At 56.1% G+C, this 27,101-nt stretch overlaps 1 protein-coding gene across 1 annotated transcript in view; it reads right to left on the bottom strand.

Annotated features, from left to right (window-relative positions):
- The window catches only part of CROCC (ciliary rootlet coiled-coil, rootletin), a 39,012-nt gene extending 16,464 nt beyond the window's left edge, over positions 1 to 22,548 (bottom strand). The window contains exons 1-21 of the mRNA XM_036914387.2: positions 22,385 to 22,548; positions 21,665 to 21,800; positions 20,344 to 20,498; positions 15,488 to 15,673; positions 15,306 to 15,389; positions 15,171 to 15,232; positions 14,922 to 15,087; positions 14,360 to 14,466; positions 11,911 to 12,147; positions 11,353 to 11,443; positions 10,609 to 10,692; positions 9,998 to 10,231; positions 9,195 to 9,394; positions 7,515 to 7,697; positions 6,462 to 6,606; positions 5,639 to 5,785; positions 4,996 to 5,226; positions 4,039 to 4,232; positions 3,637 to 3,764; positions 2,323 to 2,492; positions 560 to 739 (exon numbers count right to left, since the gene is read on the bottom strand). Of these exons, the coding sequence (XP_036770282.2) occupies positions 560 to 739; positions 2,323 to 2,492; positions 3,637 to 3,764; positions 4,039 to 4,232; positions 4,996 to 5,226; positions 5,639 to 5,785; positions 6,462 to 6,606; positions 7,515 to 7,697; positions 9,195 to 9,394; positions 9,998 to 10,231; positions 10,609 to 10,692; positions 11,353 to 11,443; positions 11,911 to 12,147; positions 14,360 to 14,466; positions 14,922 to 15,087; positions 15,171 to 15,232; positions 15,306 to 15,389; positions 15,488 to 15,673; positions 20,344 to 20,498; positions 21,665 to 21,800; positions 22,385 to 22,444 (3,180 nt within the window). The 5' untranslated portion in view covers positions 22,445 to 22,548. The remainder of the gene's footprint in view (positions 1 to 559; positions 740 to 2,322; positions 2,493 to 3,636; positions 3,765 to 4,038; positions 4,233 to 4,995; positions 5,227 to 5,638; positions 5,786 to 6,461; positions 6,607 to 7,514; positions 7,698 to 9,194; positions 9,395 to 9,997; positions 10,232 to 10,608; positions 10,693 to 11,352; positions 11,444 to 11,910; positions 12,148 to 14,359; positions 14,467 to 14,921; positions 15,088 to 15,170; positions 15,233 to 15,305; positions 15,390 to 15,487; positions 15,674 to 20,343; positions 20,499 to 21,664; positions 21,801 to 22,384) is intronic.
- Positions 22,549 to 27,101: the final 4,553 nt, after the last annotated feature.

The raw sequence follows: 27,101 nt of genomic DNA, 5'->3' as shown, positions 1-27,101 counted from the left end.
CACACACTTATAAACCTCAATAACATGCCACAGCAATCCTGAAGCAGGGCCCTTCATTATTCCCATTTGAAAGATGAGGAAACTGAGGCTCAAAGAGGGAAAGTGACTTGCCCAGGTGACGCAGCTGGTGAGGAAAGGAGACCGACACAGTCTGCCCTGTCTCCATTACTTTAAGGGGAAGTCAGGAGTCAAGTTTTTGAGGAGGGTCAGCTGATATATGCAGGCACGGTGGGGACTGCTCAGAGGCAGTCACGGGGATGCCATGCTTAGCCTGGAGGAGGAGGAGGGATTGGTGAACAGGGGTCAGCTTTCCTGAAACCAGTGCTCACGGTGTCACAACGGTGGCTGCCACTTGGCAAGTTCCCACTGTGTGCCAGGCAGACATGGCTGGCTGAACATGGGCTCAGTGATGATGCTTCACAAACACCACTTGAATTCGCCCAACCTGCAGGTGAGGAAACTGAGGCCCAGAGAGGGACTAACTGCTGGGTGGCTGAGCATGGACCAGCCCCAGACCACTCCTCGGGCAGCCGTGGAGGCCATGCCAGGGCTCACCAACCTGCTGCTTCTCGCTCTCAGCCAGGAGGAGGCCCTCATCACGCTCCTGCTGCAGGGCAGCGATCTCCTCACTCAGCTCCTCCTTCTCAGCCTCTAGCCGGGCCAACAGCTCCTCCCGCTCCCGGTGCAGCTGGCTCTGCAGCTGGGTCCGCTCTGCCTCCAGCTCCCGCCATGCTGCCTCCTGGGGGCCAGGCAGAGGCAGGTGTGACCCACGAGGCTGGGGCCAGGCAGCCCCTCACCAACCTCAGGGCAGCAAGCGCTGCTTGGGGCCCAGACCGTGAGAGACAGGGCGAGTGACCAGGTAACCACCAGGTAGGGTGGGTGGTAAGGGCTGAGACAGGGACATGCCAGGACTGTGCAAGCCCCCAAGGAGCACAGCAGCCTGGCCTGGGGGTCAGAGAACATTTCTTGGAGAAGCAACAAGCAGCAGTGAGTCAGGTAAAGAGAGAAGTGAAAATGAACCCCAGGCCCAGAGTGCAGCCCCAGAAGCAGCCTGAAGAACAAGGAAACATGACGTACAGGAAACCATCCCACTTAAGGTCGCTGGAGCCTGGACTATGTCACATGGTGAGCGGCGGGCCAGAGCCTCTGGCAGCAGCAGGCCAGACCAGGCCTTGTGGGCTGTAGGGAGGGGTGGGCCTCATCGAGCACAGCTGCAGCACAAGAGAGCCTCATGCCAGGATGACAAGGGGCAATCTGAATTTCAGATGAGGGGGTTGTTCAGAAGCTGCACAAGAGGGATCAGGATTGGGGCTTGGGGTAGAAGGGAGGTGGGTCAGCTTGAGGAAAGAAGGGGGTCTGTGGCCTGGGGGTGGCCCAGGAGCTGGAAAGAAGAGTGCAGATTTGGTGACATCAGCAGGTCAAGTTGCGAGTGAGGGAGAGCACAGGAGTTTGGCTTCCTGGGGGCTGGATGGGTGGGCAGATCGCACAGGCAAAAAAGGGCCCCCCTGGGGCCTGAAGGAGGAACCTGGACCCAGCACTAGGTCCCTAGCAACATCGTGAGATTAACAGAAGAGCCCCTTCTTCAAATGCTTTGCTGCCACCTGCTGGAGAAGTGATGCTATTTCCCCAAATCCAAGAGGACTGCGGCGTGAATGGCGCCCCCTGGAGCAACAGCGCAAACCTTGGTGGAGGCAGCATTAAGTGGGTGACTTGGGTCCCCCTCCAGAGGCCTGCTCTGGAGAGCATCTCCGTGCCATCATAATAATAACAGCCAGCATTAACGGAGCATCCACAAAGTCCAGGCACTGGATTATTTTTATCTTATCCTCACAATACCCTATATTGTCCCTATCCCCACTGTTACAGATGGGGAAATGAAGGCACGGAGACTTTAGGTAACATAACTGTAGGTGGCCAAGATCAGGTCCAAACCCAGATAACTCCAGAGCCAGTGTTCTTAAACAGCTCTGTCCCGTCTTCTAGACACCCAGCCCCTTGTCCCTCTCTGTGCTCAGGTTCCAGAGTGATCTTTCATATGCAAACAGTACTTCTTAGCAAATGGAAGTGCATTCCTATTCCATGTTAGGTCAGCATTTCCCAAATGTGGTTGTGGACCCCCTGCATCAGGATCACCAGGGTTGTACCAGGTTTGGGGCCTGGAAATCTGCACACTTGATAAGGAGTCCCTGATGGATCCTCCCAGTTGCCCCCAGGACCTCCAGAACAGAGTTGAAGTTTGGAGACTGAGGCAGTGAGAAGGAAGACTTGCTTGAGGTCACAAAGGAAATAGAGTCCCGCCCACTCTGACCCAGCTGCCCAAACCTTCTCTTGCTGGAGTCGCTGCAAGTCTTCCTCGTGGGCTGCCCGCTGCTCCCGCAGAGAGGCCTGGGCCTCCCGCTCAGCCTGCATCAGTTTCTGGGCCATCAGCTCCTTGTCCAAAGCCACCTTCTCCTCTGTAGTTGTCATCTGCTGCCGCAGCCCTGCCAGCTCCCCTGCACATGGGAGGAAAGGATGGGCTTGAGTCAGAACCTCCCATGGGCCAGCAGACTCAGGCCAGGTGAGCCACGTGGGCAAACCCAAGAGAGAGGTGGTCCAGCAGGTATCAGGCCAGGTTCCCTTGGAGAAGTGTCTTGCCCTCTCAGGGCCTCAGTTTCCCCATGTGCTGCATGGACCCACTGCCCCTCTCTCACTCACTGCCTCCCTGGAATGGCATCAAAGGGATGAAATGATTGATGAGGAGGGTCCCCCAAATGGGGAAGATAGCAAAAATGTAACAACCAACCCCTTTTACTGATTAAGCGCTTACCATGGGCTGAGCAAGTGACTGACCTAATCTCATCACAGCCTCATAACACCCCTAGATAGCTTAGCTTATCCCCAATTCACAGATGAGGACATGGAGGCTCAGAGGAGATAGGTAATTTCCCAAGGCTGCTCAGCTTTCCATAAGGCATCTCCTCTAGCGACAGTGCCATAAACATGCTTGGTGGACTATTACCCGTCAGCACCAAGGAAGGAAGGTGATCATGGGGAGGACAGCCCCACTGTGGAGAATCTAAAAACCATCTCCTGGGCTGGAAGCCCACCAGAGACTGTCAGCATTTCCCTTCCTGGGTCTGTTGGGCTCCGGTGGATGTGGACAGGAAAATTAATTTTCATGGCCAAATGAGTGCTTAATAAATGACTGTTGATTGAGAAGAACCTCTGAGTTCAGAGACTAGGTGGGAAATGTGGAGGGAAATGGGGGGAATTGTGGGGCCCAGAGAATCTACAAGGAAGCAGCCAATGGCTCTGCAGAGAACTGCGAACTCCCTAAGCACCCTGATAACAGTAAACAGCAGCCACTGTTAGCCGAGCCAGGCTCTGTGCCAAGGCCTTCGTGTTTCTCACCTCATCCTGGCAACACCCCTAACAAGGTGGGCATTATCACCTCTAATGGTCAGATGAGAAATTTGTGGCCCAGAGAAGGACAGGGCCTTGCCCGATCTAAGTGGCAGCAACAGGATTGGCACCAAGGTCAGCCAGACTCCAAAGCCAGTGCTCCCGACTCTGTGAGACCCCAAAACTCAACAGGTTAGAGTCTGGGCTGGAGCCTGGTGTTCCCCACCCCCATCTCCCATTCCCCAGCCCCCATACCAGTCAGGGTCTCCTTGGCCAGCAGCAGGGCCTGCCCATCAGCTTCCAGCTGCTCCTGGCGGGCCTCGAGCTGGGCGAGCTGCCGCTGCACTTCAAACAGGCTGCTCTCCAGGGCTGCCTTCTCCACGCTGCAGCACACACAACCCCTGAGGCCCCAGGACTCAGCTTCCCAGGCCCCAGGACACCGCAGATCCCAGGGTGTGGCTGGCCGTGGGCCAGGTGCCAGCCTACCTGCCCAGCTGGGCCCATGCTCCCTGGGGAAGCCTGAGCCACAGTTAGGAGGTGTGGCAAGCCCGGCTCCTAAGTAACTGCTCTTGTGGGCCGATGCCAAGGGGTGGCTGGTCACGGTGTGGTCCCAGGCAGACCCCCCCAGGGTGGGCTTGGCAGAGCACAAGGCCTTACCGCAGGCGTGTGGCCTCCTCTGAAAGGGTCCGGCCTTCCCGCTCAGCTGCCACCAGCTGCACGGCCAGGCCAGCCCGCTCCTTGGCCAGTGCCTCCTTCTCCCGGGCCGCGCACTCCAGCGCCTCTACCTGCCGTTGGGTCTCCCGCTGTGCCTGCTCCAGCTCCTGCTCCCGCCCGCTCAGCTGCCGGGAGAGCTGGCCCCCACCCAGGCACTGTGAGCACTGTCCCAGAACCTCCCACACTGCTCATCCTGAGGCGCCCCAACCCTGAGTCTGAACCAGCCCTGGCCTGGCAGGCAGGAGACCCAGGTTCAAGCCCAGGCTCTACCGTGAGATGCTGTGTGTACTTGGAAATATGACAGCCTTGTCTGGACTTGCAATGCACAGACGTGCAAAACTGAGGGTCTTCACTCAGTTTGGATAGTAACAGAACCCTTTCTGTACCTCACATCTTTCAGAGAATTTGAATATATAATGAGACCGAAGGAGAGCTGCTCAGCAGGCCTCAGAGTGGGAGGGGGGCCTGGAGTGCTGCTGCCGTGTCCTGTGGCCCATTCCCTAGGGATCCCAGATCCCTCCCAGAACTCGGGCTCTCCAGGACAGATGCCTGGATCCTGAATCCCTAAGGTTCATTCCAGCTATGTCCCAAAGAGGCTAACATCCCAATCCTTAAAGTCTCTACCTATCATCATATCTTTAATCTTTAAGGACTGGTAATTCATCTCGGCTAAAGGCTCATACGGATGTACCCTTCAGAACGACGCTTTGTGGTAAGAGCTCATAACCCGTTACTGATAGGGGGACAGAAGCATGGGGCATTTGGGTAGCTTGCCCAAGGTTCCCAGTTAGCAGAGGTGGGGCTGGATTTAAACTCAGAATCAGGCTCCTGGGCCTGTGAATTACCCCAGGACAGGACGCAGGACCCTTTCCCCAGCTGACCCCACCCGCCTACACCCACCTGGGCCAGCTGCTCCTGCAGCCGGCAGCGCTCCTGACGCAGCGTGGGGAGCTGGTGCTCCAGGGCCTCCCGGGCATGCTCGGCCACCCGCAAGGAGCCCTCTAGGCCCTGCCGCTCCACCTCCCGCTCCAGCTGCAGCTGCTCCAGCCGCTCCTGCTCCTCCCGGGCCCAGCTGGCCTCCTGCTCCACCTGCCGCTGCCGGCCCAGCAGGGCCGCCTTCTCCTCTTCCAGCTTCAGGGCCCGGGTGCAGGTAAAGGAGCAGATCAGCCGAGTCCCTCCACCGGGAAGGGGTCCCACCCACCCACCCACGCATCACATCCAGCCCAGAGGGGGCTCCCTGGGGACAAGAGGTGGCGCATGTGGGTGTGTGGCTACTGGGGGGGGTGGAGAAGAGTGGAGGGCCATGGAACTTCTTTTCTGTCATAGCATGAGAGAGAAGACAGTCAGAGACAGAATGAACGACAGGGGCATAAGGAGTGGCAGGGACCCAGACAGACAGGCACAGGGGCAGGGGTGTCCAGGGAGATGTGCAGCCAGGCAGGGCGTGGGGTGTGGGCCGAGGCTGGGCCTGGGACCCCTCCATGGGGTCTCCGAGTGGGGAGGAGTGGTGGGTGAGGCAGATGGGCCTGCTGGCATGGCGTACCTGGGCGACGAGACGGTTCAGACCCAGCTTGTCCTGGGCAAGGCTCTCGTTGAGGGCACTCAGCTTGGACAAGGAGTCCCACAGAGAGGCCTCCTCTGCCCTCAGCTTGGTCATTGAGAGCTCAAGCTCCACGCGGCCAGCCTCAGCCTACGGGGTCGGGGCAGGGCGGCCAGAGACAGTAGGCAAAGAGAGATGGAGAAGGAAAGGGTTGGGGAGAGACCAGAAAAGATGTGAAGAGACACAGAGAGATAAGGAGAGATGGGCAGAGAGATGGGAGAGATAGCAGGTTGGGGAGAAGTAAGAGGCACAGAGAGACAGGATGGGGTGGGGTAACGGGGAAGACACAACATGGCCCAGAAAACCGTCGCACAGAAGGCCTACTGCCTACAGAGCTGCTTGGAAGACGTCACACAACAGAGTTATGCAAGAATACGCTGCAGGGCAGGGCAGACACGAGAGGGCCCCCAGAGTGGGGTCCAGGGATGACACTTCTCAGGGACCAGACTATAGGGAGTGGGGCAGGCACCCACCAAAGACTGTGTCCCTGAATCTCACAGACCCCAGGACCTGTGTCCAGAGACAGGACAGAGTGAACCCCCAGAAGCACCTGGGAAAGTGGGGATATGACCACTAATAAAGGTTGATTCACTTATGGCTGGGTTTGGAGGTCAGTCTGTGGTCTGGGTCAAAGGTCAGCCTGAGTCCAGAAGGAAGGGACCAGTCTGTGACCAGGGTCAGAGGTCAGCCTGAAATAGGGGTCAGCCTGAAGGCCTAGGGCCGAGGGTAGAGGCTTCCTTGTGGCTGTGTGCAAACGGGGACCCACCTTGGTCAGCGCCTCGGCCACCTCAGCCTTCTCGGCCAGCAGCATGTCCCGCTGCAGTGTGGCATGGCTCAGGGCCTCCCTCACCTCCACCAGCTCCTTCGCCAACCCTGAGCGCTTCACTTCCAGCTGCTCTAGCTGTCTATGGCTGTGGGACAGAGGGTGGGTGGGTGCCCCATGTCACTTCTCTGCCCTGCAGAGTCCCCTGCAGCCAGACAGTGCTGGAGCAGGCAGGGGCCAGGCCTGAGGCAGGAGCCCTGGAGGCAAGAGCCTCACTCACAAGGACAGCCATCCCCACTGCCTTCCGGCTCTGTGACTCTGGGCCTGTTTTCACATCTGCAAAATGGGCTAACACCTGCCTCAGGAAGCTGGTATAAGGATACATGACCTGTTGTATATGAAGCATTTACAACAATGCCTGACATATCTCCCCAAGGGCCTTCAGAAACAAGAATAGTGTACACTACCTAAATGTATTAAACATCTGTGTTACTTATGTGTCAGGAAAATAAACAGCACAGTGGTTAGGAGGTTAACTCTGAAGGCACAAAACTTGGGTTCAAATCTCGGGTTTTTCTACTGAATAGCTGTGTGACCCAGGGCAAGGTACATGACCTCTCTGTGCCTCAGTCTCATCATCCATTAAATGGAGATGATAGATAGCTCCTACATCAAAGTTAACACAAGTGTTGAATAAGAGAATCTCAGTGCTTAATATGGTATCTGGAACTTAGTAATATTAGTATTAATATTTTACTGTAACTTTAAATTTTAAAAATAATATTAATATTACTGTTATTTTAATTATTGTTGTTATTATCATCCATACTCTACTTCCTACCAGTTCTCTGATCCTAGGGAAGTAACCATACCTTCCTGAGCCTCAGTTTCCCAAAACGGGGCTGGTCAGAAGACCCTATGTTAGAGGGGTGCTGTAAGGACGGTAGGAAGCCCAGGACACGGGAGGTGTCCGGCACTCCCCAGCCCCCAGGGACACCGTTGGGCGCCACAAGGTCCACGGGAGTGGCTCTGGCGGGGAGGCCAGAAGCTGCTTGCCTGCGCTCCAGCTCCCTGCGTGTCTGGGCACCGTCCTGCGCCGTATCCTCCCGCTCTTCCTCCAGCCGGTCTCGCTGCCGCCGCAGCTCCTCCTGGGTCACCTGCAGCTTTTCCCGTTCCTGCCGCAGCTCCTCGGCCTGCTGCTGGGCCGCCTGCAGGCCTCGGGCCAGACTGTCCTTCTCACTGTAAGACGAAGAGAAGGAGAGTTGAAGAGGATGCTAGGGCTGCCGCTGCTCAGCCAGCCATGCTCTGTCCCTAACCACAAGCCACATCCTCTATGGCTCCTGCCTCTAGGAAGCCTTCCCTGTCTGCCCGTGGCCCATTTATTCCATCCACATCTCCCTGGAACTGACTCTTCCCAGCTCCCTTCACCCCCACCCTGCCCACCTGGAGGCCCAGTCGATTGGACGGAAGGAAGCACTGGATTATTTCCAACCATCCCTCCGGGCTAAAGAGGCCGGGCTAGGCTCCTGGGAAACGGGCTATCTTGCAGCCACAAGTCCATATGACCAGGAAACGCCCCCCACAGCATCCTAAGCTCCCCTGCTCTGGGAGGCCCAGTAAAGCTGAGTCTGTCCAGGTGCCATAGCTTCCTGCTGCACAGGCCAGCAGTACATGGTAGCCAGGGCAGGGGAGGGAGGAGGCAGCAACTGGGAACTCTGAAGATTTGCAGAGCTTGCCACTGTCGTGAACTCTGCAGCCACAAGCAGTGGGGTGTGTGTGTATCTGTAACACCTCCTTCCAAGCAGCAGGGGCTTCTGGCTCAGGTTAGGGCTGATCACTGTCATACCCTTCACTGCCTCCCCTCTTCACTCAAAGTGGCAACACGTAAGTATACAAGATATGATACAAAGGCTGGCAGCCAGGGGGAAAAGCATGCAACACGATATTAAGTAAAAATGGCAGAATGCAAAACGAGAAAGCTTGCTGTGAGCCCAGCTATATAAAAAGCCCTTCCTCCTCCAACGCATGGGAAGCACTGCTTGTGCTACCAGATGGGTCTGAATTCCAATTCCGACCGACCCCTGCCACATTACTGTGTGAGCTTGGACAGGTCTCTTAACCTTGAGACAGTAACAGTTCCAAACTGAATGAGTTTGATGAGAAGACTAATTGAGATAATACATGCAAAGCACTTAGCAATAAGCCTCGCACATAGTAGGTGTACAGGAAACACTTCCCAACTCACTGCCAGGCAACAGCATGGGAAGCAAAACCAGTGCATTAACGGGGTAGGATGGGCAGGTGAGGCTGTCAGGAAGTCCCTCCTTTCTATTTCCGCTCATTTTTTTGAAACTTGTTTTTTATACGGGTGCATTGACAGAGAGAATAACCAAAAACCACCAATAGAAAGTCAAGAACAAGCAGGCAACTAAAAGTGACTAATTTCTTGTCTCCAAAATCTCTAAGGGAGAGAGTCCTTAGAGACAGAATTCTCTGAGATGATGGAAATGTTCTACAGCCATATGTGGCCATCAAGCCCTTAAAATTTGGCTAATGCAAGTGACAGACTGAATTTTTACTTTTTAACAATTTTAATTAACTTAAATTTTAACAGACACACACAATGGCTAGTCTTAACCTTATTACTGCAAATCCACAGGGTTATAGGCTTGAGCTGGCATTAGGCCCAGACACAGATTTACTCTCCAGGCCCCCCACCTCTGGCCTCCCAGGCACCTGTTCAGGAGGTCGATGGCACTTCGCAGGCGCTGGGCCTCGTGCTGGGCATCTTCCTGGGCCTGGATGGCCGCATCCATCTTGTCCCGCAGACGCTGCAGCTGTTGCTCTAGGGCACGGCGCTCACCCTCGCTGTCACTAAGCTGCTTCCGCAGGGTGCCCAGGAGGTCCTGGCTGGCCTCATAGCGCCCACGCATGTCCTGTGGCACGGGCATCACTGAGTCTGGGGGAGCCCTAGGGAGCTCCCCGTGCCCTCTACTCTCTGCGGTTCCAGGATGTGTACCAGCCTTCTCTGTGGCCCAGGCCCGGGCCGGAGAGGGGGACTAAGGCCCCCAGACTATCCACTCTCCCTCACTGTGCCCTCACCGCCCTTCTAAGGCCTCTTCCAGGGCTCTGAGCCTCCATCTCCTTGGGGTCCCCAAGAGCTGCGACCTAAACTCCATGATGCCACACAAACCAAGCACACTCCTTCCTCTCCCAGAGCTCCCACTCCTTCCTCTGCACCTGGCTGCTTCCAGGCTTCTCTCTGCCCCTAGTTCCCCAGCGCCTCTGATCCTAGGCAGACTCCGCCTCCCACGCCTTTGCCAGGATCCTGGCTCTGCCAGGCAGGGAACCTCATCTCGGCTTCTACCAGGACTCTAGCTCCGCCCCAGGCTCCTCCCTCCCCAGCCACCCTAGCGCCTCCCACTCTGGGCGCTTTCGGCCTTGGAGCTCTCAGCCACTTCCAAGGGCCCAGGCCTGGTTCTCTCATTTGCCCCCGGGATGCTCCGGCTCCGCCCAAGGATGCTCAAGCCCCCGCCCACCTGGATCTGCAGCTGGCGTTTGTGCAGGGCTGAGTGGATCAGGGCGAGAGTGGAGGAGTCCGAGCAGGCCGGGGATGGGCCTCGGCGCGGGGAACGCCCGCGGGCGGGCGAGGAGCGCCGGGGAGGGGACGGGGTCCGGGCACCCGAGAGCCCCCGCAGGCTGCCGTCCGACGTGTCTGCAGTGCGCTCGGAGCCGCTGAGCTGCACACCGCTCTCCACGTCTGACAGGACGGCCTGAGGGTGAGGCAGCGGGGCAGGAGGAGGAGGCAGGCCTCGGAGTTAGTTGGGAAAAGCCCTAGCGAGGCAGTGGGGCTGTGACGTCCCCGTGTCCAGCTCCCTCCCAAACTGCAGCATTCTAAGTTCCTGCCCTGCGAGGCTTCCTGACTCCCCGGCCACTCGCTCATAGCCCTCAGCCACCTGTAGAACGTCTCCCTTTAACTGCTAAGACATCATTCAACGGTTCTCATTTCCACAGATGGGCCTGCAAGGTGCCTCACCTCTTACACTAGACGCTCCCGGGCAGAGGCCCGCCCAGCTGGTGCTGCACGGCAGCCTGGGTCCCCAGGGCTCCCACCCCTTCTGGCGTCTCCCAGCTCCCTCCCACCTCACACCTGCGCCAGGTCCCTCAGGGTCTGCTGCAGCCCCTCTCCATCCTCTGTCTCCAGGGCCACCTGTTCCTGGAGCCGCAGGGATTCCTGAAGTGGCGTTGTGGAGACAAAGAAAGGGTGGTCAGGGTTTCTGCCCTAGTCTGAAACTCCACCTTCATCTCCCTCCCTGCCCCCCCAATCAGGTGGCCTCTAAGGGCATGGCCAGCTTCTTGGTAGACGCCACAGAGCCCCAGTGCCCTCAGGAAACAGAATAGGCCCAGAGAAGTGCACTGTCTTGCCCTGGATCACACAGCCTTTTGGAGGAGAAGTGCTGGACATAGAACCCAGGCCAGACCCCATACACAAGCTCCAGCAGTGCCCTTGAGGGGTGTTCATCTGAGGGAAAAGCTGCTGATTTCCAAGAAAAAGAGCCCTAGACTAGCAGGGCACAAGCATGAGTTCAAGTCCTGACTCCCCAGCTTACGTAATGGCTGAGACTCTGGACAAGTGTTTCCCATTGGGCCTCAGTGTCCTCATCTGTATAATGGGGATCATGCTACAGGGCTGCTGAGAGGATGAAATGGGATAAAAAGGTGAATGCTTATCACTAAGCCCAGCACACACTAGGTGCTCAATTAATGAGGGGTGAACCGAGACCGAGTGGGATGCTCAGGGGTGCCCCAAGCAACCTAGCCCTCAGCCTATATCCATGGATCTGGCTGGTACCCCCATCCTGCCCTGCCACATCTCAGGGTGGCTGCATCTCACCTCAAGCTTCTCAGTGAGGGCTGTGTTGACCTGATCCTTCTCCAAGTTCTGGTTCTGAAGCTGCTCCACTGTCAGGGACAGCTCTGTCACTCTAGACATGGGGAGCAACAGAGGTGAATGGAGACCCACCCCAGCTTCTCAAACCTACCACCTCTGTGTCATTCATGCTTCCTCAAACCTGAGGGATCTACCTCCCTAGCTGTGTGATCTTGAGCAAGTCCCTTCTCTTCTTAGGACCTCCGACACCTCATCTGTCAAAGGAGAATGAGGATGCCACCCGCTCAGTCTCATGGGAAAGCACTCTGGGACTTGTCCAGATTGCAAGAGCTAGGAGTGGAAGTTCTAGCACCAGAGGGTGAACTGCTCATGAAGTGCCCAAGGCAAGAGCCCTCTGAACCGCAGCCTTCTCCTCTGCCAAATGGGGTACCTGGGAAGATTGGCTGAGCTCACACAGGGGAAGGGCCCATCCCTGCGTGAAAAGACACCCCCAACTCTCCACACCTTCAAGGGCACACCCTGCAGGGAAGCCTGCCATGCATGGGGCCCACCGGAACACACCTGGCACTGAGGTTGGCCTTGTCCAGATTGCTCTGCACCTGCAGCTGGGCCAAGTCCTTCTCCTGGAGAGCCTTGTCCCGCAGCTGGGCCTGCAGCTGGGCCTGCAGCAGGGCCTGCTTCTCCAGAGCAGCCTCAGCCCGACTCTCGGCCAGCTGCAGGCCTGTGCTCAGCCCCAGGCCTGCCTCCTGGACAGCTCTTGAGGTCCGGGCCAGCTCCCCTCCCAGCTGCAGCAGGTCTCTGGTGAGAGAACACAGGAAGGGGGTGGGATAGGAGGGGGGCTCCCAAGTGTAAATGAAAACCACACCAGGATGCCATGGTGGGATGCCACTATCAGACTGACAAAAAAAAAGTCACATAATACACAGTGTAGATGAGGCTATGGAGAAACAGGCTCTCCCCTATGCTGCCGGTGGTGGGGTAAGTGGGTGTAATGCCAACAGAGGACACTTAGGAAAAACTCTGAAAATTATAAATGGATAGGCCCTTTGACTAACCAACTCCACCTCTGAGCCTTTATCCTAGGGATATGCCCCAACACAAGGAAAATGACCTGTGTATAAGGTGATCCACTGCAGCATTGCTCATGTAAGAAATACTGCTGAAAACCTAAATGTGCAGTAAAGGGGGACTGCTTTTAAATAAAATATGGTACATTGGATGGAATATGGTACACTCGATGGAATACTCTGTAGCCAAAAACATGCGGAAGCCTTCTAGAGCCTGACAGGGAACCACATTCTGGTTATAACTATTAGGTGAAGAATCAAGAACTGCAGAGGAATTTCACCAAGAGTATATAGAAAAGGGGGCGGGGCAGGGAAGTGTGTGTATGTAATCGGTTGTCCTTGGGTGTATAAAATAAGCCTGGAAGGTCACTTAGGAAACTGGTCATATTGTTGGCCTCTAGGGGGCAAGGAAGTGTCTGAGCCAGAAGTAGGCAGAAGACTTTTCACTATGGGAGTCATTCAAAAGTAAAATGTAAAATCTTAAAATGCTAATTAAAAAAAATACTTTCCTGAATGAACCATACCACTGGGTATCAATAATAAGGAGAGAAAATGCCTCATTAGAAAAGAATTCCAGTTGATACACGAAGAAGTGACAGGCTGGGACAATCACCACTGTGCAACCTCTCATGAATGCCTGGATTTTGCCATTGAGCACCAGGGAATGCCAATGCACAAAGAAGAGATACCCAGGCATTAATGGAAGGGTGCACAGCACTCATGAAGTCTTGTAAAAAACAAAAACAAAAACCCAAACCTGAATCTGATCAAGCTTAGAGCCAACCTCCAACTTAAGAGAAAATACAGGGGACAAAGATGTTACACAACACCGCAGACTCCAGACTGTGGGAATCTCCTAGGAAAACTGTCCCAGTTTCTCGAACAAATACATTAAAAGAGATTAAGACAAATCAACCAACCACATTTTGTGAGTGTCTATGGATCCTGATTCAAACAAATAGGCAAAGATAAACAGTGAAGCAGAACCATCTGTGACATTGAGGAGTCCACTGGAAATCTGGACACTGATTGAATTTTTGGCGATTTTAACAACAGATCATTAATTAAACACATTTGTAATGTACAAAGGGAAACAAATTCTTCTGCCTGACTCTGAGTTCTCCCTGCAGACTCAGCTGCTTAAAGATCAAGCAGGACCAGCTCCCCTCCTGAGACGGCCCTTGGAGGCTGGGCTGTCCTTTCCAGTCCAACCTCCCTTCACCTGCCTTTCGTTACAACTCCAGAGGCCGGCATTTCCCCACCTCCAAGCCACAGGGGCCGGTTCTGGGCTATTCTCTCTGCCTGGAGGATGCCGGCTCTGCCAGCTAAAATCCTGCCCGTGCCTTGAGAGCAAAGTAAATCCCACTTCCTCTCTAAAGTGTTTTTCTGACCTCCCATGCCTCCCATCCTTCTGAGCTTCGGAGACATTGCGTTCCACTTTCACGTCACTGACCACTCACTTCCTCCATCTAGAGTTTTGGGAGCCTGTATCTTTTCATCACTCTAGGCGGCCAGGGCCCTGGTAGCAGAAGCTGAACGTTCTGGTGGCTCGAAAGCGGGAGCTGAAAATCCTGACTCGGCCATTTACTTACCGCTGTGTGACCTTGGGAAGGTCACCACCTCTGAGCCTCAGTGTCTTCATCTGCGAAATGGGGATCATTATAGTTCTTACCTCCCAGGGACACCACGGGTATTCGATGAAATGAAAGGATAGTGCCCAGCTCAGAGCGAGCACCCCGTGTAAACACCTCGTCAATGCTAACTGCCACGATCGTGCTAAGAGTTCATTACCACGAGTTGCCCCTGCATCTCCACAGGGCCTGGAACACAGCAGGTGTGTTGGGCTGGACTGAAGTTCAAATGAGTTGAGTTGAATTTCAACTTAAAAAGCGGAGTTGTCTCCCCACTGTTGCAAGCCGGCCCCTCCACCAGCTGGGCCTCACCTCTCGGTGGACATCTTCACCTCGCTGACCAGCCGTCGGACCCCCACGACCTGCCTCCAGAGGAGGAGCAGGCGGCTGTGCTCACTGCTGAAGTAGGCGTTGAAGGACTAGAAGGAAGGCGCTTTGAGTGAGGGCTGGCTGCTTCCTCCCCCAGCCCCCCGACCATCCAGCAGGCACCGTGCCCGGGGAGTGGAAGCTGCCCCACTCGTACTCCCAGCCTCCCACAGAGATCTGGGTTTCAATGCCCCACTGGCTTCAAGAGGCAGCGCACAGGCCAGGAAGTGCGGGTGACCTGGGTTCGCGTCCCAGCCGTCAGCTGCACAGCTGTGGGCAGGTTACTTAACCTCTTTCAGTGAGGATGAGAGCACCTGCCATACCCAGTTATGAGGATTATGCCTGGCCCACGGTTGGCGCTCAAGGCCAGCTCTTACTATGACGACGATTTTCTTCTTCTAAAGGACTCACTGGCCAGCAGGACCCTCTCCTCCCCTCTCCCCATATCTGAGCCCTCATCACTCTGCAAAGGCCTTTCCCCTCGGGCCAGCGATCCCCCCGTGCCCACCTCCTCCTCGCGCCTCCACGCCACCTCCCGCTGCTCCAGCTCCTTGCGGCTGCGGCTCCAGTCGCTGGTCACCTTGCGTATGTCCTCCCTCAGAGCCTGGTTGGCTGAGCTTGCCTGGTCCAGCTGCTCGCGGAGCATAGCGTTCACCTGGGTCAGGCTGGCACTCCTGGGTAGGGCAAGAGGGACCAGTGGGCACATGGCCAGAGAGGACTGCCCTGCCAGTCACGCACCCTCCCTGCCGCGCCCCACCTCTGCTGCTCTTCCTCTAGGCGGATGAGGGTGCGCTCCAGATCTTGGCTGTGTTCTGTGTCCTGGCAGAAGAAGTGGGGGCATCAGGTCTGCCAGTATAGGGAAGGGCCTGCCCTGCCCCACCCTGGCACCCACCCTCAGCCGCTGCTGCTCCAGCTCTGTGGATCTTTCCAGCAGCTGCTGCTCCATCTCAGAGCACTTCTTCTTATACTGGACAACCTGGGGAGGGGTGGGGAGCAGACGATTAGCCCCAGGAGGAGGGGGGCAGGGCATAGTGGGCACATAGGTGGGCAGGAGCAAGAGTGGGTAGCCCTGACCTTGGCCTGCAGCCGCTGCACAAGCTGGGCCTGCCGCTGCTGGCCCTCCTGGTAGGCCTGCAGCTTGCGCCGGTAGGAGGCCTGCTCCTCCTGCAGCTGCCTCCGCAGCTCCACGCTCTGCCGTACCAGCCCCCTGGGCTCCTGTGTTTCCAGCTCCCCAGACTCCAGCTGCACAGCCTTCTCCAGCTGCAGGGAAGGGCTCTGGGTGAGAGTGCTGGGCCGCCCAGGAAGGTAGGCACAGGCCTCTGCAGGGGGTGCCAGGCTGGACCCAAACCCATGATGTCTTGCAGACACATATGGACAAGCTCGGGATGCAGTGCACTTGTGCAAGAGCTAATGCAGCCATGCATGGACACACAGACTTAGTATGCATGGACACAAATACAGGGCCTGCATAGACGCACAGATGGGGTGTGTACAGACACATGTAAGTGGGCTCACACACATGTGCATGCAAAACTCAAAGTTGTACCTGGGGGTAAACCTCGGAGGTTCTCAGTGTACCATAAGCCTCTCTGAAACACTAACCCTGCTGTGGTTGATGATTTCTAGATTCATGCCCGTGTCTCCCCACCCCCACCCAAGGTGAGCTCAGGAAAGCCTGGAGTTTTGTTCCCCATTGCATCTTAGACCTAGAAGACTGACAGTGGCATGTTTGTTGAGATCATGTATTAATGGCACAAGCACATGTGAATACATTCAAACAGAGAGGCATCAATACATGTATGCACACCTGAGCTTAAAGACACGCACACACGTAACTCACACACAGGCAGTCTCAACATCCCCAGGGTGACAGAGATGACCTCCCAGCCCCACCCCCAACTTCAGAGTGCTCAGATTTGTAACGGGCACACAGATACTCTAATGGATAGCACAGTTTATTAATGCCCTCTTAGTCTCAGCCCAGCGTCAGGTCCCCACTCCCCCTTACCACATAGGAAGCCTCTGCTTAGTGCCTCCCTCCACCTCCAGGCAGCTTGTAGGCCCTTCGTTCTCAGACCCGGTGGGCACAGGCAGAATGCCTGCCTGGCTCTTGCTGCCCCCCGACCAGCCATTCAACCCCCAAATCCCTTAGGCACCTTAGCTTGAAGGGGGCCCCCTCAAGCTGCTGGGGAAGGGAGGTAGGGAGTGGACAGCTGAGGACGAGCAAGGCTAACGGGAGTGACAGCCCCCAGGGAGGACAGTCCAGCAGAGCTGGCTCTGACCCCTGCCCACACTCTCCACGTGCCTCTCCAGTGCCTGGCCAGCTGCGGCCCGGGCAGGGCCTTCACCTGCCCACCCACACCAGGTCCCAAGGAAGCCAACAGCACAGACAACCACTCTAACTCATGCTAATAATGGGTCCTGGTCACGTGAGCCCTTCAGGCCTACCTCAACCCAGTATGCTTGGCAGACACTCTATGAGCCACTGACCATGCTGAAAACAAGCCCATGCCTGTCCACCCACCCATTCCTAAGGGACAGTGCTGGGCAGGGTGATGGTGGCCAGTGGGGTGCCACCCATAAAGAGGGGTTGGTGGGGCTGCCTGGGGGCTGCACCTCCTGTTAAGGGGAATGTGGTCTGAGGGTGAGGGGAAAGCAGTAGGCAGGGGTCTCTGCCTGGAGGGTGGGCTGTAGCCCACGACCAGTGTCTGCACAGAGCCCAGCCAAGTTAAGTGATGGGCAGGGTGTCCACATCTGAGTGTGATGGCAGTGGCACCAAGATACTGCGAGTTGTGCACTGGTGTGGGGTACCTCACTGGGTGGGGGTGTGTTTTGTTATTCGAATCCACATGGGACCGTGTGTGTCTCTGTGTCTAGGCATTCACAGGGACCAGGGTAAGGTGACATCTGTGGTCACAGGTCTACGTTGTGCAAGTGTTGGGTACGCCTGTGTTCATGTGCTTTCAGTCTGTGCCCATGACCTGAAGTGGGTGGGCTGGGAGCATGTCTGGATTCTGCATGTGTCTCTGGTATGCATGGCAGCATCTCCATGCTCGGGGTGCCTGCGCATGCTATTAGCTGCGTGCGTCCCTCGGATGCGGGGCATGGCGTGCTGTCCGCAGAAAGGGTATTTCTCGATGGTGTGACTATGCATCTGGGTGACAAGTTCTGCATCTGGGTGAGATTATGTGGTCTCTGGCTGTGGGCGTGGCTTATGGGGCGACCAACCCATGAACCCGAGTGCACCCCTTTGGTGGGCTTGTGTTCCTGTGTGACATGTTTTGTGCATCCATGTGGGTGTGGGGGTATCTGACTGTGCCCTGTGCTGTGTTTGCACATCTGTGTGAACCAGGTGCCGTTTGCTTCTGTGATTTAGAGGGGTTCCCGCAGTCACCAGGAGGTCCACCCTGGCCCCGTAGTGCTCACAGCAGGACCCAGGCCACTCCAGCCATACCTCACTCCTTTTTACAAACCTTGCCGCTCACAAAAGAGCCTTTCAATTTTACTTGGAATTTAAAAGGGAAGGAGGCTGACACCAAACTGGGGATGAAAAAAGTTTACTGTCTCCCCGAGCAACCACTGCCCTTGCGCCCACCATTTGATTCACTCTGTCCAGGTTGCCATGGACACTGCAGGGGCTGAGGGGGCCTGTGGCCACTCCCTCCTTCCACTCCCAGCTGCCTTGCCCAACACCTGCTCCTCAGGGACAGGGAGAAGGAGGAGGCCTCCACAGGACCCTGAGGTCCTCCTTCTTGACCTGGGAGGTGGCCACTGAGATCCCCTGCCTCAGTTTCCCTGCATGCCGTCAACAGGACACCGATGCTGATCTCACCTCCACTCCCTTTCCCCACAGATACTGTGGGGTTTAAAGGGTCAGAACAACTTTGCTGACTGCCCTTCGGCCCAGCCCACATGCCACAGTTCTGGCCACAGGGGCGGGCACCCCCACCTGCAGCATGGGGACAGGTGGGCAGCAGGGAGAGATGGTGCCGCAGGACCCCAGAGCCCTGGGCCAGGGGTCTTGTCCCAGCTGCATCACTGATCTGGGGCCTTGCGTGCCCCCTCTCTGGGCCTATTCTCCCATCCGTGATCTCCAGGCTCTGATGCTCTCTGTGGACCCACCCCCAGCAAGGCCTCGAGGTTATCCCCAACCAATCCCTGTCTCCAGGGGGGGTCTCACTCACACCACAGCAGACAAAGGGCAAACACCAGGCTCCCCTACCTGCTATTCAAGGGCTTCCTCAGACGCAGGGGGGGATTTTCTTGACTGACACAGCCCCCCACGCCCGCGCTACAGCCTCAGCCCCAGCAGCTGTGTCCTAGCGGAAGAGGGACCTGCTCCCTCCCACCTCTTCAGCCCTTCCTTCCCTTCCCCTGCCAGCAGCCGGACAGTGTTGGCCTCACTGTCCATCAGAGGCTGGCATTTAAGAGGCAGCCCCCAGGGGCCTGACATTGTGCCAGGGGCCAAAAAATGAGAGGTCTAAACTAGGAGGGGGCTGGCTCAGGGGCCTGTCACCAACCACGTGGGACTCGGGCCAGCCTGCCCTCCACACCCCCTGCAAACCCTGGGAAAGCTAGCTTTGCACTGTCCCCAGTGCTAGGGGCCACTGTGGGCCCCCCATGCTGCTCCTCTGCAAGTCCTAACAAGTCAGGGGCTTGTCCAGGCGGGCAGATACCAGGACGCTGGCACACTCCACAACTACATGCATAAATGCATATCCCTCTTCCCAACGTGGGTGCGCAAGCCCCTGCATGGACAAGCCTGGCTCAGGGGTCCCCGGCTAACCCTGGCTCTGCCAGTACCACCCTGCGGACTATGGGTCAACTTCAATCTCTGGGCTTCAATCTCCCATTTGTAATATCAGAAGGTCATGTCTGAGGTCCTTCCAGCTTTCCAGGGGCCAGCTGCCGCCTGGAACTCCTAGCCCAGTTTTTTCTCTTCCCATGTCCAGAAAACAAAACTGCAATTCAGAGCCCTGGGCTGGGAGTCAAGAGACCTAGCCTTAACTGGCTGTGTGACCTCAAGCATAATGTTTTCCCTCTCTGAACCCTTTGTTATCTCCTCTGTTAAAGGTGCATCATAAAATGGTCCCAACCTTGCTGCATTAAATGTAAAGCACCCAGCATGTGCCTGGCATACAGCAGGTACTCAATAAATGGCAGCAGCAATTATGACTGTAACTACCACTCACACATCTCCCATCTGTACACAGACTCCCTCCCTCATGCAACTCTCCCACCAACCTTCAGCCACCATCAGCAAGCCAGGGTCACCTCCCAGGAGCCCGGAGGCCCAAAGGAGACAGTGCACCAAAACAACCTGTACCCCAGCGCTGGCCCACACCACGTCCCACTCCAGGCCCTGGGACCCCCGCAAGCCTGCAGTACAGGTCCTGGGGGGGTGTGAATCCTGTCTGGACTTGGAAGCAGGCCTAGTTTCTCCTTCCTTCCTTGGCTGGGCCTCACCACCACGGTCAGGGGCGGCAGATCCTGTGGCTGTGCCAGACGACCTGTGCCTAACCCAGTTTGCCCCAGTGTCCAGGCACTGTTGGGTGGACCCCAAGGCCCATGTAAATGGGAGCACAGGGAGATGCCTAGAGACTCAAGGGGTGGCAGGGGTGTCTAGGGGTCTTATTCTCTGTGTCCCCAAGCAGGCCTGGACAGATGGGAATGGATAGCCCTGGCGACAGGCACTTTATTACATTATCTCATTGATTCCTCACAACTCCATATCATATTACCATCCCACCACAGAAAACAGAGTTGGAGAGTGGAGTGATTTGCTCAAGGCTATTCAAGTTGGCAGAGCCGTAATTTTGAACCCAGGGCAGCCTGACTCCAGGCTCACCTACAGTGCATGGGCCTGGCCTGGCTGTCTCCCCGTCCTCGAAGCAAGGGAGCCCAGCTCTCAGCCCTGGGGCAGCACCCACCCTCTCGTTGACCGCATTATACTTGATGGCCAGCTCATCACGCTCAGCACGGCTCTGGGCCAGCAGGTCCTCCACACGGGACAGCTCCTGCTGCAGCAGCTGGTTCTCCTCCTGCAGCGACAGCATCGATGCCATCTCTGCGGCTGGCGGTGGGGCTAGAGTGACAGTAGGCACATGATTAGCTCACACCTGGGTCCAGGGGGCTGTCCTCTCTCAACAGGTGCCCTACAACCATCACTGGAGGCAGGAAGGTGGACCAGGCCCCCGGGAGGAGCCTGGGTGGGAGTGGATGCAGCACCAGACCTCACAGACAACAGGAAGATGGACAATGAGCCAGGCCTGGAGCTAGGCTTGGAGGAGACACAACTAGAGCCGGAGGCCGGCCCTGGCAGGCCCAGGAGGTGCAGGAGGGTAGGCTCGGGCCAGGAGTCAGGACACTAAACCCGCGGTTCTAGCTCGTTCCTTCTCCAACTGCTACTATTCTCTGGGACTCAGTTTTGCTGATCTGTAATATGAGTAGAACAGTAACCAGCCCCTGCCAGGACAGCAGGAAAACCTCACTTAAGGCAAGAGCTTCATGTAACTTCTGAGGCCAGGGCTTAAGACTGTGTAGGTCAGGAGGAGCAGGAGGAGGAAGAGAAGAAGGGAAAGAAAGGCCAAGGGAGAAGTGTCCCCCCATCCTGCAGGCTCCCCTCCACTCTAGTAGAGCTAGATACACCCCATGGGCTTCTAGGCTTTTCCAGCCTGGGGTGAGGGCTCCCAGGGTTCTCAAAATCCCTGGTCCTCTCAAGGCAGTTGAGGCTGGACAAGGACTGTAGCCGGAGTGCCAGGAACACCATCAAGGAGAGCTGTAAACATACCAGCTGCAACTGAGTGCCCTTTCCAGACTCTCAAACCACACAGGAGGTCGTGAGTGCCGCCCACCAGGAGGCACAGGGGCCTGCCAGCCTCCCTGCCTAGGCAGGGACTGGACAGTACCACCCCTCAGACTTCTGCAAAGCCCTGACCTGTAATCTCAGGGTCAGCCACCTCATACCTTCCCTGGGAGAGAATGGGACAGCGGGCTGCAGGCAGGCAAGGAGAGATACTCATCCCTGCCTTCTAGCAGCATCACATGGGGAACAAGTCCAGGCAAATTACACCTCAGAGCCTCCATTTCTTCATCTGTAAAATGGGTCCTTGCACCGTGGGGCTGTGCCTGCCTGACAGTGAGCATTCAGGAAATGGAAGCTGCGATCCTTGTCATTATGACTGTTGGAGAGGCAGGTATAAGAGAGCTGAGATGTAGGCAGGGCTTGTGGAGGTGACAGGCAGTGCGTACCTGAGCTCTCGGGCTGGGAGAGGTTGCGGGTGACAATCTCTCTGATGTGGACAGGCAGGCGGGTGGGCTGAGAGTCCTGGGCCTGGGCCTGCACGCTCAGGCCCTTCTCCTGGCCCAGGAGGCTGCCCTCCAGTGTCTGCATGGAGGAAAAAGAGGGTCTGCACGGTACCTGGGACCCGGGGCTCCCTGGTCTGGGAGGGAGAGGGCAAAGTCCTGCCACTCCAGATGTGGATGCCCAGGAGACCCTCAGGAAATCCACCAAATGGAAGGAAGCCTGGGAATTAGAACAGCGAACAGCCCCACGGGAGGACATTCTTGTTCGCTCCCCTACCCAGGGCAGGAGGTCCCCTCAAGAACCAGAGGAGCAAACCAAACCCGCTCGCAAAGCCCATTGGGGCATCACAGAGTGTTGGGGGCACCAAAAGAGCTCTGGCCCTAGATGAGTGAGGACCCCACTGTGCCAGCAGAGGTGACCACAACAATAAATTCAGGGTCCCTTTCCCTCCACCCGCAGGGCACTGGGATGAGAGAGGCACAGCACGAAAGCCCAGTGGCCCCGTCCACCCCCAGTCTGGTCAGCAGCTGTAAGCTGGGGGCCCTGTGCACCACCAGCACACCTCTCTCTCCTCTAACCCCAAAATGTGCCCACCCCTCACCCACTCCTGCTGGGCCCACACTCCCCCCACCCTGGACAGGGGGGGCACAGCCCACAGGACCCACCTGGACCACTGTCTCCAGTGCCAGCTGGGCCTCCAACGACCCCTCCGGCTCTAAGCTCATGGGGGGATGGCTGCAGGCCCCTCTCTCCAGGCCCTTCTCCAGGGCCCCAGAGACTGGCTCAGCCTGCCCCCTCCACAGCAGGAGCGCTGTGCTGAGCACCAGGCAGATTAGGCTTAAATCCGGCGGGGCCCTCACGTGACCACGGAGGGGGTGGGGCTGGGGGAGGGGAGAGGGGAGCGAGGCAGAGGGGAACCGGGAAGACAAGGGATGAAGAGGGGGAGGGGAGGAGGTGGGGAAGGACGGGAAAGAGGGCGGGGGGAGGGGCGGGAGGCGGGACCTGGAGGTAAGGAGCACCCCCTAAACACACACACACACACACACACACACACACCCCTCCCCCCTGAGGCGGGACGGCGGGGGGAGGGGCGGGAGGCGGGACCTGGAGGTAAGGAGCACCCCCTAAACAACACACACACACATCCTCCCCCTGCCCCCCCTACACACACACACACACACACACACACACACACACACCTCCCCCCTGAGGCGGGACGGCGGCGGGAGGGGCGGGAGGCGGGACCTGGAGGTAAGGAGCACCCCCTAAACACACACACACACACACCCTCCCCCTGCCCCCCCTAAACACACACACACACACACACACACACACACACACACACACCTCCCCCCTGAGGCGGGACGGCGGCGGGAGGGGCGGGAGGCGGGACCTGGAGGTAAGGAGCACCCCCTAAACACACACACACACACACCCTCCCCCTGCCCCCCCTAAACACACACACACACACACACACACACACACACACACACACACACCCCTCCCCCCTGAGGCGGGACGGCGGCGGGAGGGGCGGGAGGCGGGACCTGGAGGTAAGGAGCACCCCCTAAACACACACACACACACACCCTCCCCCTGCCCCCCCTAAACACACACACACACACACACACACACACACACACACACACACACACACACCCCTCCCCCCTGAGGCGGGACGGCGGCGGGAGGGGCGGGAGGCGGGACCTGGAGGTAAGGAGCACCCCCGTAAACACACACACACACACACACACACCCCTCCCCCCTGCCCCCCTCCCTAGCTGCTGGGTCCTAGAGCCCTCCAAGCCCAGGAGTGGGGTCAGCATTCAGGAGGCCGGAAAGGCCTGAATCTTCAAGACCATCTTTGCTGACCCAGAACAGGGGTCACATTCATTTGTTAAGAATGAATTTACACGGTGCTGGGATGATGTTTTCCCGCATCAGGTGCACAGCCAAGAACTCAGGCTGTGGAATTGCCAAGACCAGGCGAGGAACTGAGTCTCCCTCACCCCTGCTCCCACGTGCCCCAGGGAAGGCAACTTTGCCTCTCTGAGCCTCAGTGTCCTCTGTAAGATGAAGATAATATTGGAGCTATCTGAGGATTAAACAAAATATTGTCTGTGCGCAAAGAGTGTGTGACTCCGTACCAGGCTCATAGTGACCATTTGATATTGATCTCACTCATTTGAAAATTGGAAATGTACGTACTCTGTAGCCCAGGGCTCCCGGGGCTCAGAGCCCCACCCCCCACCTCCCATTTCTCCTTTCCTGCAGCAAGGAGGCTGTGCGGCATGATGGTTAGGCCAGAACCTCTGGCGTCATTATCAGATCTGGGGTTGCATCGCAGTTCCAGCTCTGCCCAAGTTACCTCTCTGAGCCTGTTTCCTCATCTTTAAAATGGGACTAGTGATAACACCTACTACATAGAGCTGTGGTGAGGATTAGGCGGGCAGGAAGGTGTAAGGGCTTTAGAACTGCAGCTGGTATTCTTGTCATCATTAGCATCGTGTGTCTAAGTACCTGCTACCTCTTGGCCCTCAGCCTCAGGGTGCCTTGTGCTGAAGTATCTTGTCCCAGAGAAGACATTTTCATGTGATTTCATTAAATTCCCACCTCAACCCATTTCCAGGTGAGAAAGCCGAGAATCAGAGAGATGGGGCTCTTACCAATTCAAAGCCACAGGAAAGTGGTTAGTCCAACGCTCATTCCACTTAGGCAAGCAGCCTCCCAATCAGTGCCTCAAGGGCAAGGCCAGGCCACTGCACTTTAGACCCTACCACTGTGTCTAGGTCAGGCCCAGGAAGGCAGCAGGTGCTGCATAAATGCACATCACTTCAGCCTGGACCTCTCACTCCAAACTAGGGAATCTGCTCTGCAAATGGAAAACCAGGAAACAGGCCTAAAGATAAGTGCCACCAAGCTGCCACGGCAACCAAGGCCCAATCTAAGCAAAACTAAACCCGGCCAGGGCAGAGCTGCCACAACAAAGCCCTGCAACCCCCATTTGCCCATCTCCAGACAGCCTCCAGAAAGCCCCTCTGCAGGCTGCACACCCATAGAGCAGCAGGGAGGCTCCAAACATCCCTAGGCCGGGTCTCCAGCCGGCTTGCCCAGCTTGGCAGAGAGGGCAGATGTGATTGTAAATGGAACTGAGTTACTTACTGTATGCTTTCCCAGCCAGTGCTCTGGAGGACAGCAGGGAGAAAGTCCTCCCTGGGCACCGGGTGATCCTGACTCTTGGCTCTGTGCACAAAGTTCTCCCCCTACAGTTCTACTGGGTTCTACAGATACCACAAAAATCACAGCTAAACCCTGTGTGTATGTACCATTCTCCAGCATCAGCAGCATCCATTCAGTTCTCAAAACAATGACTGAATTCCTCATGGGAAAGATGGGTGTTACAGCTTCAGCCTCGGACTCCAACCTTGGCTGTGCCTCCCCACCAGCTGTGTGACCCTGGGCTAGGAAGCCTGTGTCCTTATTTGTAAAATGGTATAATAATGGTGGCTGGATTAAATAAGATGATCCATGCTTAACTGTGTGCCTGGATATGGTGGAAATTCCTACGTGTTCACCAAAAAACATTTCCAATTCTTCTTCAGAAAATAACTAGAAGCCACTTCCCAGATTCCCTTGCAGTCAGGTATGGCCAATGTGATCAATTTCTGGTCAGTAGAATTTAGACAGAAAGAATGTGTGCCACTTCAGACCTGGCCCATAAAAACCTTCTCTGAGGAACTGTTTATCTCCTTCTCTGTCCACCGGATGGAAGGAAATAATGCTGAGGTCCTAGCAGATGCCAGAGCCACATGATGGAAGGGGTCTGGGTCTGTGGGGTCACCATGCAGAAAAGCCACCTGCCAAACACCCAAGAGGACTCTGCATGAATGACACACTTTTGTTGTGTTAGGCCTCTGAGATTTCCAAATTTCACTATCATATCAGCTAGTATTACCTTAATTACTACATGCTGTTAAATAGTAGACAAGTGCTGGCCAGTATCAGTGTTATCACTACTGCCACTAGTATTATTGGCTCTTCCAAGTCCACAAAGTTCTGGTGTGCAGTAGATTCTCAGCCATTGTGGGGCGAATAAGTGCGGAGGAGATACCCTTTGCACACATCTCTCCTCACCCCTGCTTGGCCCTTGCCCACCCTCCAAGCCCTCTGTTTGCCGAGTCTAGCTGTAGAAACTTGCCAAAAAAGTCCATCCAAGGTTACTCATGAGTTTCAGACACACCGGCGCTCTTATCCCTTATCCCTTCTTTCTTCTCTGGTTGCTGACTAGAAATTATAATAAAAATATTGAGCCAACTATGAGCCAGGCCCTGTGCCAAAACTTTGCATCTGTACCTTCTCCATTGTAACCCTTTTGACAGCCCTGGGATGCCAGCACTGTTCTACCCACTTCACAGATGACAACAATAAGGCTCAGTGAAGTTAAATGACTTGCTCAAAGCTACCCAGCCATAAAGAGCTGAAGCCCCAGGTGAGACCCAGGTATGCCTGGTGCTAAGGTCTTAAACAATAACAGCCATGGCTACCATTATGGGACACTTACTGTGTGCCAAGCACCACCCTAGGTCTCGGATGTGTATTATGTAAGCCACTGCCGTCTCTTGCCTGGACAGCTGAGATGGCTCCTCAGCTTCTCTCTGCTTCCCCTTTTGTCCCCCAACCCCAGTCTATTCTCACACAGTAGAGATAACATCCCTCTTCTGTTCAAATCTCGGCCATCACATTCTAAACAGAGCTCAGGGTCCTGCCATGGCCCTGACCCACCTCACCTACCTCATCTCCCCTCCCTCACCCCCTTGCTTATTCCACTCCAGCCATGCTGGCCTTCTTGATTCTCAAACACCTCGGGATCCTAACTCAGGGCCTTTGCACCTGCCATCTTGTCCACCTGGAATGCTCTTCCCTCTTCTTCTGCATGGCTGACTCCTGTTTGTCAACCAGATCTTAGCTCAAAAATGTCACCTGAGAAGGTTGGCTAAAGCTGTCCCTGCCAGTAACCATTCACTAGTTTCTCCAACATGTATGTTGTCTCTTTCCTCCAAGGGTAAGGAGCAAGTCAGCCTTGCTCCCTGCCGTCTCCACAGTGCCCAAGACCCAAAGCTCCAGGAACAGTTGTTGAATGAATGAATGGATGAAGGCTAATACAGCATTAATATTATGCTAATATACCAGTAATGATATAGGAAACTAAATGGGAAAAGTGGAAAAGAAAAAGAAACAATGCTCCTGGGCTTTGGTGGAGGTGGGGGTCACATTGGTCAAGTCTTGGCCATGGCTGACATACCCACAGACTGGCATCCAGGAAGGATACACAGTGAACATCTATGAAGCAACTGCCACATCCCAGGAGTTCAGGGTAAAAAC

Source organism: Manis pentadactyla, chromosome 4 (genome assembly GCF_030020395.1).
Source record: "Manis pentadactyla isolate mManPen7 chromosome 4, mManPen7.hap1, whole genome shotgun sequence".
Lineage (NCBI taxonomy): Eukaryota > Metazoa > Chordata > Mammalia > Pholidota > Manidae > Manis > Manis pentadactyla.
This window is presented reverse-complemented; position numbering and strand designations above follow the sequence as displayed.